Below are 13,800 nucleotides of genomic sequence, written 5' to 3'. Positions count from 1 at the left end.
GAGATAACATACTGCGTGAAGAGTTTGACAGAGCACTGAAAGATCTGAGTCGAACAAGGCCCCGGGAGTAGACAACATTCCATTAGAACTACTGACGTCCTTGGGATAGCCAGTCATGACAAAACTCTACCATCTGGTGAGCAAGATGTATGGGACAGGCGAAATACCCTCAGACTTCAAGAAGAATATAATAATTCCAATCCCAAAGAAAGCAGGTGTTGACAGATGTGAAAATTACCGAACTATCAGTTTAATAAGTCACAGCTGCAAAATACTAACGCGAATTCTTTACAGACAAATGGAAAAACTGGTAGAAGCGGACGTTGGGGAAGATCAGTTTGGATTCCGTAGAAATGTTGGAACACGTGAGGCGATACTAACCTCACGACTAATCTTAGAAGAATGATTAAGAAAAGGCAAACCTATGTTTCTAGTATTTGTAGACTTAGAAAAAGCTTTTGACAATGTTAACTGGAATACTCTCTTTCAAATTCTGAAGGTGGCAGGGATAAAATACAGGGAGCGAAAGGCTATTTACAATTTGTACAGAAACCAGATGGCAGTTATAAGAGTCGAGGGGCGTGAAAGGGAAGCAGTGATTGGGAAGGGAGTGAGACAGGGTTGTAGCCTCTCCCTGATATTATTCAATCTGTATATTGAGCAAGCAGTAAAGGAAACAAAAGAAAAATTCGGAGTAGGTATTAAAATTCATGGAGAAGAAATAAAAACTTTGAGGTTCGCCGATGACATTGTAATTCTGTCAGAGACAGCAAAGGACTTGGAAGAGCAGTTGAATGGAATCTACAGTGTCTTGAAAGGAGGATATAAGATGAACATCAACAAAAGCAAAATGAGGATAATGGAATGTAGTCAAATTAAATCGGGTGATGCTGAGGGAATTAGATTAGGAAATGAGACACTTAAAGTAGTAAAGGAGTTTTGCTATTTAGGGAGGAAAATAACTGATGATGGTCGAAGTAGAGAGGATATAAAATGTAGACTGGCAATGGCAAGGAAAGCGTTTCTGAAGAAGAGAAATTTATTAACATTGAGTATAGATTTAAGTGTCAGGTAGTCGTTTCTGAAAGTATTTGTATGGAGTGTAGCCATGTATGGAAGTGAAACATGGACGATAAATAGTTTGGACAAGAAGAGAATAGGAGCTTTCGAAATGTGGTGCTACAGAAGAAAGCTGAAGATTAGATGGGCAGATCACATAACTAATGAGGAGGTACTGAATAGAATTGGGGAGAAGAGAAGTTTGTGGCACAACTTGACAAAAAGAAGGGATCAGTTGGTAGGACATGTTTTGAGGCATCAAGGGATCACAAATTTAGCATTGGAGGGCAGCGTGGAGGGTAAAAATCATAGAGGGAGACCAAGAGACGAATACACTAAGCAGATTCAGAAGGATGTAGGTTGCAGTAAGTACTGGGAGATGAAGAAGCTTGCACAGGATAGAGTAGCATGGAGAGCTGCATCAAACCAGTCTCAGGACTGAAGACCACAACAACAACAAACTCTTTATGAGGATAATCCTTTATTAAGGAAATCATAAGACTTTAATTTTCTACATGGCTGGAGCAGCAACCATGGAATGAATTCTTCTTGTAGAAATGGTAAAACAACCAATCATTTGCAAATTTGAAGGTTTATTAAAACCCATTTACCATGGTTTCAACATTTATAAAAAGACTAGTCTTTATCTGTGGCATAAAACAACAGAACTTTTGCTGGAGTATTCTTATAGCCCAAGAAGGATATTTCATAGTCTCTTACTATTTTCATTTGGTATTTTTGCTTAGAAGGTAATTTATCCAGTCATAGTAACATGTGTAATTTCTTCTTCTAGTGCGCCTCACTTAAACATTGTTCAATTTATCTATAAAATCTCATAGCTTGGTATAAAATGATAGTTGTCAAGAAGATGGATATTGTGTTCCATTGTTATCATTCTTTCATAAAAATAATAGAAGAGAATAAAAAGAATCTAGATTGTGAGCTTCTGAAAAGGAGTTCCATGGTATGTGTAACTTGAATAAAATTCGATATTAATATATTAAATTAAAGAAAAGCAACCACTTACCATCCCTAATTAGATATACATCTACCAAGATTCAGCATAGACAAGTACAGTTAGTATATAGGTGTGATAAGCTCCAGAGACAAGATTAAGATTGGTTGGTGGGGAGAGTAAACGGACCAAACTACAGGGTCATCAGTCCCCAAGATTAAGGAAATGTGAAGTCAGTAGAAACAAGTCACGTGACATAATAATTTTATTGTATCACTGACCCAATTTGATGTTTGTAAATGTGGTATTTGTCACCGAACACCAGGTCTAGATTCATGTTTTGATTTATTTTATTTTCCCAAACTGTAATTAATTTAATTAAATGAAATTATATGGTTCCAGAGACCTTTTCAAGTCTCAGATATCTATGACATATGTATGCAGGCTGAAGCTGCAGATGAAAATTTATACCAAGGCCAGGATTTGAACCCAGCTCTCCTACTCATTAGACAGATGCGCTAACCATTACAGCACCTTGGAACAGTGGATTTGCACAACTGCATGGACTACCCTAGCATGCCTCCATTCTCAGACCCATTCATGCCTCAGCCCACTTGATATTCCGTCTAAACTCAAACAGCATTGCATTGCTGAGGTGCTAGTCCAATACAGTTGAAGAACTTCTGCAATACTGTTATGAGTTTATCAGGAATACCAAGTAAGTTGAGGCATGATTGGGAATTTGGATTGAGGAGGGAGGTGTGCCAGGGTAGTCCATACGATTGTTCAAAGCAACTTGGCCAATGTGGTATCATGGTTAGTCTATCTGCCTAGTGAATGGGAGACCTGGGTTCAAATTCTTGCCTTGGTACAAATTTTCATGTGTCACTTCAGTCTGCATACATACAACATACATGTAATTTGTTTCTTGACATTTAATGCCAAAGTCTTTGCATTAACCAAGAGTGGACATACTTTAGGATTTAATCAGTAGTTGTATGCAGCAATTGCTGTGGCACACCTATTATCACACTAGTATCATCTTCGAGTAGTGCAGCATTGGCTGTAATATTCCAATGTGTGAATATAGACATGGAATAATAAGGGACACAGACTGTTGTCTTATGGTACTCCTGTTTCCACTTTTTTGCATCTGATACTAAATTGATTTTATGGTTGGAGTAAGCTGTCATCGGTCCTACACTCTGTGTTCTGTTTTGGAGGTATGATTCAAACTACTTCTTTCTTCCAAGTTTTCTGAGAGTATCAAGTGCTTTGGAGATTAGTTAGTTTGTTAGCTAGTTAGTTATATAGTTTGTTTCATGATCCATGGATAATTTTGCACAATAAATCAGAATGATGTGGAATGCGTCAGTTTACATTCCATCGCATATTAATTTGTCAATATGACTACATGTTGACCAATTATAAGTCATTTTTTTCTTTTTTTAAATACAGGTGTTAATAATTCCTAACAGCCACATTTTACACATTTATTATAATAAATTTTACGTTGCTATATTCCAGACATTTTACATCACTGGGCAAGTAATCAAAAAAATTTGTTGCAGCACTGTGCATCCCTTTTTGTGCTAAAGACAACCTTAATGTCACTTTTCCTCCTGGTATTGTAACGATGTACATCATTGTTCCTTTTGAACTGTAGAGGATTATTTACAACAAACTTCATGAAGGGATAAACATACTGTGAAGCATTAGTCAGAATGGCTAACTCCTTAAACAGAAGTCTACGAGATGAATGTGGGTAAATACCACATATTATTTTTACAGCTTGTGTTTGAGCAATGAAGACTTTGTTTCTTAACTCTTAAGTGGGCACACAGTGTTTTTTGTAGTATGAGTGGGCAAGTGACATACTTTGAACACCTGTAAGGAATAATTATATTTATGAGATTGGTGGAGGCTAAAGAAATGAATTAAAATTTGTGCTACGGCTGGGACTTGAACTTGGATCTTTTTACTTACTAGGCAGAAATGCTGACCATACACCACCATAGCACTAGGGTAACAATGCTGCTTAAATGTATCAGGGAAAATTTAATTATAAGAGCTATATCTATGTTACAAAGGTAAATATATATAACCAAATCACAGGTTTAATGAAACAACGATAAACTATACTTATATTAAATGACTAAAGCATTGTTTAACTAAACAATAATAAAATAAACTTCCATCATATCACTCTTTTGTAACAGACAGTTGTTACCCCACAGTAATGAACCACTTGAAACATTAAACAGCACAGTTGCATCAGATCCCAAGCCAACCCCTTATTCGATTACTAATTATCTCATACACAACAGCCCAATTGTGGGATTGTGCTACCAGCTTGTAATCTGGGTCATTTTGTTGCATGGATCATAAATTTTTTTCTCATTCAGCTCATCATTTATTTTATATTGCTGCTGCTCACTTGCACACGTCAGCACAATTTATCTCTGTGTTAGATGAAGCATCATGACGGAGGAGGTATGGGCTCACAACTGTGAACAATGGAATGGTGCAAAACAATTTTATTTGCAGTGGCGCACTTTATGCACAGGTGCACCCACTCGAGGGTTAAAGATGAGCTACCCCAGAACATTATTCCGTATGACATTTCAATGAAAATATGTCAACTTACTGATTTGTCCCTCAGCAAGATTTGTGATTATTTTAAGTGCAAATATGGCTGAACAGAGATGGTTTAGGTGTTCCAAAATGTGCGTTTTTCAGTTTAAATTGTCATTAATATGGACATCTAAGAATTTTGAAGTTTCCACCCCATTTGTTATTTCCTCACCATGTGTTGCATCTGCCATTGTTGTAGTACTCGTAGATGGGCAGAACTGAATATGTTGTGTCTTTTTAAAATTGAGGGTGAGATTATTTGCAGAAAACTAGTCAATACTTTTATGAAAATTGTTTACCAATTCTTCTGTTTCTGTGTCTAAATTTACTCCTACAATTGGAGTCACAAATGACGGTGGTCGAGTTTAGGCTTGATCTGCGCACCTACTTCAGACGTTCTCTGACAGCCAGTGGGTATTTAGTAGTGTTCTGAGCACCCGGCAGTGAACGTCGTACCTAGTGCGAGCGTCACACATGATCAAAGCGAGTTATTTAGTGAATTTTTATTTTGTTTGCTGCAACTTCTCATGGCTGATGGTGGTGCTAAGTGACAAATTCTGTACAAGCAAGCAAGAGACATAATTTGAAGGCTACACACTTTCATTAAGTGCAAAGCATGTGTATGCACGTACAGCAACTGTCACTTGGAACCAGCAACAGTACAATCCACCTCCATACCTCCACCTTCACAAAATACCGTCCTTCAGGGATTGCATTGTGCAATACTATTGTTTCTTTCCTAGATTTCGAGTTATTTGATAAGTGTAGCACATTGCTGTTATTTCTGTGTTTTTCTTGCGTGGAAGCCATGCTGATTTCTGTTTAGTAAATTAGGATCATTTAGATATTTGTTGATTTGGTGCTTCATATATTTCTCTAATATTTTTGAAAATGTTGGAAGGAATGATGTTATCACTATTTTTAGCTAAATTAGAATTATATTAATAGCTTCAGCTGCTAATGGGCTTTGATATATATCAATGGGGACAGGTGAAAATGTGTGCCCTGACCGGGACTCGAACCCGAGATCTCCTGCTTACATGGCAGATGCTCTATCCATCTGAGCCACTGACGTCACAGAGGATAGTGCAACTGCAGGGACTATCTCGCGCATGCCTCCCGCGAGACCCACATTCTTACCTTGTCAGACATGTCCGAAAGAACAGACACCGTATCCATATAAGTATATAGTTCTGGCAATACCGGCCATGACCTTCTTCTTCTGTGCAGATGCACACATATTCCCCGAACTCTTACTGGACTTGGTAAGAATGTGTTCGACGAGTAATGAGTGTGTTGGGGTGGGACACTACGAATGTAGCATGTGGACATACAAGGTGAGAATGTGGGTCTCGCAGGAGGCGTGCGTGAGATAGTCCCTGCAGTCGCGCTATCCTCTGTGCCCTTGGTGGCTAAGATGGATAGAGCATCTGCCATGTAAGCAGGAGATCCCGGGTTCGAGTCCCGGTCGGGGCACACATTTTCACCTGTCCCCATTGATGTATATCAACACCTGTTAGCAGCTGAATGTATTAATATAATTCTAATTTCATTCTAGATGTCTGCAGGCCATCAATGGTGTCTGTTCTTTCGGACATGTCCAAAAGAACAGACACCATATCCATATAAGTATATAGTTCTGGTAACACCGGCCATGACCTTCTTCTTCTGTGCGGATGCACACACATTCCCCAAATTCTTACGGGACTTGGTAAGAATGTCTTCCACAAGTAATGAGTATGTTGGGGTGGGACATTACGAATGTAGTGTGTGGACATACAAGATGAGAGTGTGGGTCTTGCAGGAGGCATGCATCAGTTAGTCCCTGCAGTTGCGCTATCCTCTGTGCCCTCGGTCGCTCAGTTGGATAGAGTGTCTGCCATGTAAGCAGGAGATCCCGGGTTCGAGTCCCAGTCAGGGCACACATTTTCACCTGTCCCCTTTGATATATATCAATGCCCGTTAGCAGATGAAGGTATTAATATAATTTTAATTTCGTTCCAGATGGCTGCAGGTCATCATTGGTGTCTGTTCTTTCGAACATGCCCAAAGTTATAATAAGGGTCAGAATGTTCTTTGTACTTATTATATATCTAGATTTAGCTGTTTTAACTGCTTGTGACTATGATTTCTTATCAATATTTCAAGAGTGACAAAGTATAAATTTTAACACTTCTATACTTTTCTCCCATATAAAACATGCTCTGTTAAACACTCCTTTCAGCAATAATAAAATGGATAATGCTGTGCAATTACTGACACAATATGCTGAGGAGCTGTCAGTGACATTAAATGTAAAACCTGTCAACTTCAAAAATTAATCATTACCGTGTCCATATCCCTAATAATAAACCCTAGGGAAGTATTAAATAATGTTAATAAGTATACTCATTATTATGTGGCATTACTTAGACTTTTGAGTACTTAACAGAATTCTTTACTGTAATTTTAATATGAAACCCAGAATAAGTAATTTACTCAGAAACAAACAAGTATCCAGACATTTCCATGTCTGTCAAGCTGACCTACACGATGTTCTCAGAATATAATCAGTATTGTGCTTAAGTCCTCTTTCTTATTTCTCACACCCAATGTCAGTGCCGCAAAATTTGTATACAGTTTTATATGTTGTGATAAAATGAGAGAATAAATCTTGATGACAAGGTCATTAGAGGCAGAGCAGGGACAGGGAAGGAAATTGGCTGTCTCCTTTTTAGAGAAATTATCCTTGCATTAACCTTACTAATTTATGGGAGCCCCCCAGAAAAGGTTTCGCTGCAAAGGTTACTGTGTGGAATAGCTGCACAAGCTAGAAACCACTCTTCACATAAATCCAATTTATTTCTTTTCTGATCTCTCTTAGATATGTAATACATATGATGCATGATCAAAAAGTAACAGGGAATTTTTTTATTTTGCAGGCTTTATACTTCTGATTTTCAAAACTTTTTTTTCTTATCTCATTGGTACACATATTCCTGATATATTTGTATTTTCAAATGTTTTGAATATGTACTTTATTGTTGACAGTTGAAAAGGTTATATGTATTTTTGAGTGCTTGGTGAATTTTTACTTACAGAAAAGATGGCTCAAAGAATTTGCATTAAATTTTGCTTAAAAAATGGAATAAAGTGCAGCACCACATTCAAAATATTGACTATGGCTTTTAGTGAGTCTACTATGAGTAAGACAAGAGTTTATGAGTGCTATAAACATTCCAAAGAGAGTCAAGAAGACATTGGAGACGACGGCTGCCCTCATTGCTCTAGCACAACAACTACTGACAACAATGCGGAAGAAGTAAAGAAAATGGTTCTGTAAAAATCACCATCACAGAGGTTGCTGATGATGGTGGCATATCCTTTGTCTCATGGAAAGCAATGTTTTTGTATGCTTTGAGCATGAAATGAGTAGCAGTAAAGGTTGTTCCGAAATTGTTGAATTTTGACCGATAAAGACATCACTCAGACATGCTAAGAAATTGCTGAATGAATTCAACAACAACCTAGAACAATTGGGTATATGGGCATGACATCAAAACCAAAGCCCAATTGTCCCAGTGGAAACTGCTTGAAGAGCCAGGACTAAAAAAATTCAACAAGTTCATTCACATGTGAAGGTTCTTCTGACTGTTTACTTTGATTACAATGGTAGAATGCATCATGAGTTCCTGCCGTATGGTCAAGAAGAATACTAACTGGAGGTTATATGGCATTTGCATGAAGCAATTGAAAGAAAACAACCAGAATTGTGGCAAAACCACTCATGGAAATTGCACCACAATAATGCTCCTGCTCACACTTGTTTATGATTTTATGATTTTTTGGCAAAAAATGAAACTTTTTGTTGCCTCTGTGAATATCTAACAAACATTGCCTCCTGTGACTTCTTTCCATTCCTGAGGCTGAGAAGAGCCATGAAAGGATATCATTTTGCTACCACTGATGAGAGAAAAACAGGATCGCTGTAGGAGCTGAACACAATAATGAAAAGCAAGTTCCAGATTATATCTGAGGAAGAGAACTTTGAAGGGCACACAGTTGATGTTGATGAATAAATAAAGATACATTAAGAAAAACAAAAATTCCCGTTACTTTTTTATCACAACTGTTTTCAAAGCTTTATGATCTAAAGCATAGGGCATAAGCGTCAAGTAACAATGTATAAACAGTTGATATAGAAACATCTAATTCAAAGATATATACAAAAATTTTCATGTAGGAACATGAAAATTCGACCCCGCTAAAAGTTGTCTGTTCTACAATTGTCATAACTATCTGAAAATTCTTATTCCCATCTTTCTAAAGAATATCTTATCTTTTGTGAAAACTATGTAGTTCATCTTTATTCAAGACTGTATGTGTCTACAATGTTAGAATCTTAACAGGCAATCTTTTCAAAGATGCAGTCTCATCATATTGTAGTCCTAATTTTTCTGATTCCAACAATACACAATTTCATCTTAATAATATGTTAGTTAGCTAAATATTTCAATTGGAAAATCTGTTTCTAGAATATTTTTGATGGGCTTTTGTAAGATACACTCAATAACCACCTCATAAAACAGAACCATCATTTCTAACAATTTAAGGATGTTGAGCCAACTGTTAACCAAAATAGGTTTTCTGTCTAACATGTATCTGTATACCACCTTTTTTTTCCACATCTACATACATACTCTGCAAACCACTACACAGAACATGGTGGAGGGTACCTATTACCATTGCTAGTTAATTCCCTTTTCTGCCCACTGGACAAGTGGAGCAAGAGAAAACTACCCGTCTATATGCCTCGGTATGAGCCCTAACTTCTCTTATCTTACATTTGTGGTCCTTACACCAGATGTAAGATGGTGACAATGGAATCGGACTGCCTTCAGTCGCATAAGCCAGTTCTCTAAACTTTCTCAGTAGTGTTTCATGTAAAGAATGTTGTCTTCCCTCCATGGATTCCAATTTGAGTTGATGGTGCATCTCCGTAATACTTGCATGATGACTGAAACTACCAGTAATAAATGTAGCAGCACACCTCTGAATTACTTTGACATTTTCCTTTAATCTGATCTTGTTGGGTTTCAAACACGCAAGCAGTACTGAAGAATGAATCACAATAGGGTTCTATGTGATCTCTTTTATAGATGAGCTGCAGTTTCCTAAAATTCCCACAATAAACTGAAGTCGACCATTCATTTTCTCTACAACTGACCTTATACACTCATCCCATTTTGTATTGCTTTACAGTATTACACCTAGATGTTTAATCGATGCAAGCATGATAACACTGCTTTCCTTGATATATTGTTAGGCTGGCATCTATTGTGGGAGGATCAACTTGATCTTTTATGTCAAAAATTAAGAAAATCAATCAAAACAATGAAGACTAAAGCACAAGTTCTTAATTATGAGCAAATGAGTATTATCTACCATTCTTTATGGACACTGCAATGGTTAATTTTTGAAGTTGACAGGTTTTACATTTAATGTCACTCACAGCTCCTCAGCATATTGTGTCAGTAATTGCACAGCATTATTCATTTTATTATTGCTGAAAGGAGTGTTTAACAGAGCATGTTTTATATGGGAGGAAATAATAGAAGTGTTAAACTTTATACTTTGTCACTCATGAAATATTGATAAGAAATCATAGTCACAAGCAGTTAAAACAGCTAAATCTAGATATATAATGAGTACAAAGAACATTCTGACCTTTATTATAACTTTGGGCAGGGTTCATAACTGTGTCGTTACTGTTTCGTCCTCTTCCCATATTCATCAACATAGCGAATAAAGCAGCTTATTTTTTAACATAAGGTGTTGAAAGGTAAATCTGTGAGAGAGGTTGCAGCTGTTATTTTATGCTTCATGGTTTATGTTGTGCTGTACATTCCTGATCCTTTGGAGTTATGGTGGTATACAATGATTTCTCTCATTCCTTATATCTGTTAGAACATGCTTCATGAGAGAAAGCATCCACACTATGTATAAGACAGTTACACAGAATTCTGGGGAAAAAAATGTAAGACCACAGTGTACATAGTTAAAAGTTGGCTACCATTCTTCAGTGGAAGTAATCTGCAGTCATGACAACATTACTGACAGCACACAAGTCAATATCTGTAGAAAGACACATTATGTGGCTCAGCATATTAGTTGATAAGATTTCAATCTGTAGCCTGAAGTTTTGACAGTTTAACTTCCAACTTATACTAACACTATTTAATGTGACTTCCAGCAATGGCAACAGTAAGTTGTCAACTGCAAAAAAGTAAATAAAAGCATCACACTTTGTTAAGCATTCCACAGTAACCCTTTTTCTGGGAGAACCAGTTCTTTGGTAAGAAGAACACAATGAATACCACTATAATAAGATCATGCCTCCTGAAGTGCATTGGTGTTCACACCAACCTGTTAACTAACTTTTATTCATGCTTAATATGAGATTTTTATTTATTCCACGAGATAGTGTTGTGTGGATTCAGAGGATTGGTTCTGTGACATGTGATGTTATTATTTAGTATACATAGTGCAATTGGAACATGCATTTTTTTATTTATCACCTAGGTCATACCAAGACCCTGGCCTTTACCCGGTGCATATTGTAGCCACAATCTAAGACAATGTGAAAATTTTTACAGAAGATGGTGTTGTGCATGATTTTCAATAAACTTCACTAGATATTTAAAGTTTGATGTATGCATGTGTAGGAAATATCAATATTGGAACTTGGTAGTGATGTGATGTGAGTCTAGAAATTGATTTGTGAATTAACAGTGTGATTTTGACACATGATAATATTTTATTTTCTGTACACAGATCTGCCTAGCACAATTTTGAAAACAGTAAAATAACAAGCTGGTTAATTTCTAAAATTAATCAGTATTTTATATCCCCTTTGTATCAATATAATGTAAATGTCATAAAACATGGCTATCATTGCCTGCATTTTTCTGTAAATAAATTGCTTTATAATTTAAGGAAACTCTCTTACAATTCATCACTCCTTAGCCAGAATTATGACTATAATATAGATTTAATTTTTGTTTTTGTGTAGATATATTCCATGTGAGAGGTGAGTGATTATTTAAGATTTTTTAAAATACTTAGTGCCAACACTTCATAGTGATGACAAGAAAATCTCAGTAAATTATTACTAAAGTTGATGCAAGAATATTTACAGAAAATTATTACTAACGCACTAAGTTTTCTTAATTAAGTGCTGCACAATTTGAAATGCCATGTTTTTTTGAAAGAATATTGCCTCATAATTTTACAGCACCATTGCTGTAGATGTTTCACATATGTAAAGTTGGAAAGAAATATTAACTAAATGTTACTCATTAAGAAGAACTGTGTAATCATTTGCAAGAAAAATTTTATTTTATTCTTCTACATCTCAAGTGATAAGGAGGTATTATAGATGAACGTAATCTTTTCTTTCTTCCTGTCACTACTGTTTTCTTTTTCATTTTCCTATGTCAGTTGCCTTTGAGTCATACTTCTGTGCCACTCCATGACAATTACAGTTTTTGTGCAAAAAGAAATACTTCAGTTGTCTACAATATTCACAAAAAGTGACATTACTAACATCAGAAATCGTTCTTTTTGAAGGACAAATAACTGCAACAAAGCATTTAAAAATTTTCAACTTTTTTTTTCTTTTTTACCTGTGCCAATCAAAATTAAAGACATGTGGAACAATGATTATGTAAGTCTACATTTTTCTCAGGAACTGAAATCAATGTTCATGTTCCTTCTCATACTCTCGTTTTAAAAAACAGATATAATATACTTTAATTTCTACTATATGTGATGTGTAACACACTAATTTTGAATAATCTGTAACAAAATAACACTGTGCAAGTCTTAAGGAGTATAACTTGTCATCAGGTCAGTCCACCACTACTGCTACTACTGATGCTGCTGCAACTAACATCTTAGGCATGGAGTCTAGTATGATACCTACTGGTAGTACTTTCAGTGCCTCATCATCTTATGCCACTTCAATGAACAAGGAACAAGTAACAGAAACTGTTTCTTCAGTTCACGACATAAGTAAGAAAACTGAGAAACAAGTGAAGAAAGAGGAGAATAGTTTTATTACTAGAGCTGTTTCTGAAGACACATCATCTCTAAAACAATCTTTAAGTGAAATAATCAAGGGTGAGCAAGTTTCTCCAAACAAAGTGGCTGAGGAAATGACAAGTGCAAAATCCACCGAATTTATTGAACAAGGTATAAGAGACGCAGCTACATTTCCACCATTGCAGTTCAGACAGTCATCATCTGCAAAAGAGACCGCAAAAGAAAATATTATTGAGTACACAAATATCCATAAGCAATTAGATACTGCAGAGACTGAGAGTGGTGTGTTGTACGAGTCAAAACAGCCTGTTAGAACTCTTATAGAATCATTTGAGCAGAATACAAGGCCACCATTTAAGTATAAACAGGTTCAGCCAGAATCACAAATGGCAGGAATTTTACAACAGAAGCAAGAATCAAAGCCACACCCAAGTTGCTATTACATTGCAAATGTTGCAAATGTGAAATCACGAACATTTGATGTGCCACTACAACAGGGCATTGAAACAAAAACAGAGGGTATTTCATTTTCATCTCAAATAACAGAAAAAACGCATATCGAATCAAGCTACGAGCAGAAATCAGAAATGCGTACGAGTACTTCTTTTTTCTCACAACAAGGTGCATCCGCACAGCTCACAGAGCAAAAAACATCAGTACCAACGATTCCTAAGGCCCAGCCTCCACAGCACAAGACAGTATCATCCACAACCGGATCTGTCCAGCAGCTTCTAACAAAAACAGCAGGCAAGACCTGTTTTTTTGTTTCACTCCAGTTTTTTGAGTAGATAGACCCATTTTTGACTGCTACTTGTGATTTAGTATTTCCTATTAACATAAATAACTTTTAGATGTAAATAAATATTAACAAATTTTATCAGTGCCTTCCTACTGATAGTAGCTATACATACATATTTAATATTTGCATGCTGACATATGTGCATTTGTGATGACCATAAATTGCCATTCAGCCATGTTGAATCTTATTTCTGCAGAGACTTGCTCAGTTCCAATGCACTATTTTTTAATCTCTGCTTTGTTGCTGACAATGGCATCTATGAGGCATGCAG

General features: G+C 36.3%; 1 protein-coding gene across 11 annotated transcripts in view; it reads left to right on the top strand.

The window, feature by feature from the left end:
* Positions 1 to 13,800, top strand: part of LOC124804602 (serine-rich adhesin for platelets) — a 416,342-nt gene that overhangs the window by 391,375 nt on the left and 11,167 nt on the right. For 10 of the 11 annotated variants that reach the window (XM_047265247.1, XM_047265086.1, XM_047265481.1 and 7 more), the window contains one exon: positions 12,536 to 13,477. The exons of the other annotated variant lie outside the window; for it this stretch is intronic. In XM_047265247.1, coding sequence (XP_047121203.1) covers positions 12,536 to 13,477 — 942 coding nt within the window. The remainder of the gene's footprint in view (positions 1 to 12,535; positions 13,478 to 13,800) is intronic. 11 annotated transcript variants of the gene reach the window in all.

Source organism: Schistocerca piceifrons, chromosome 1, assembly GCF_021461385.2.
Source record: "Schistocerca piceifrons isolate TAMUIC-IGC-003096 chromosome 1, iqSchPice1.1, whole genome shotgun sequence".
NCBI lineage: Eukaryota > Metazoa > Arthropoda > Insecta > Orthoptera > Acrididae > Schistocerca > Schistocerca piceifrons.
Note: the sequence above shows the minus strand (reverse complement) of the source record. Positions and strands in the feature narration are given on the sequence as shown.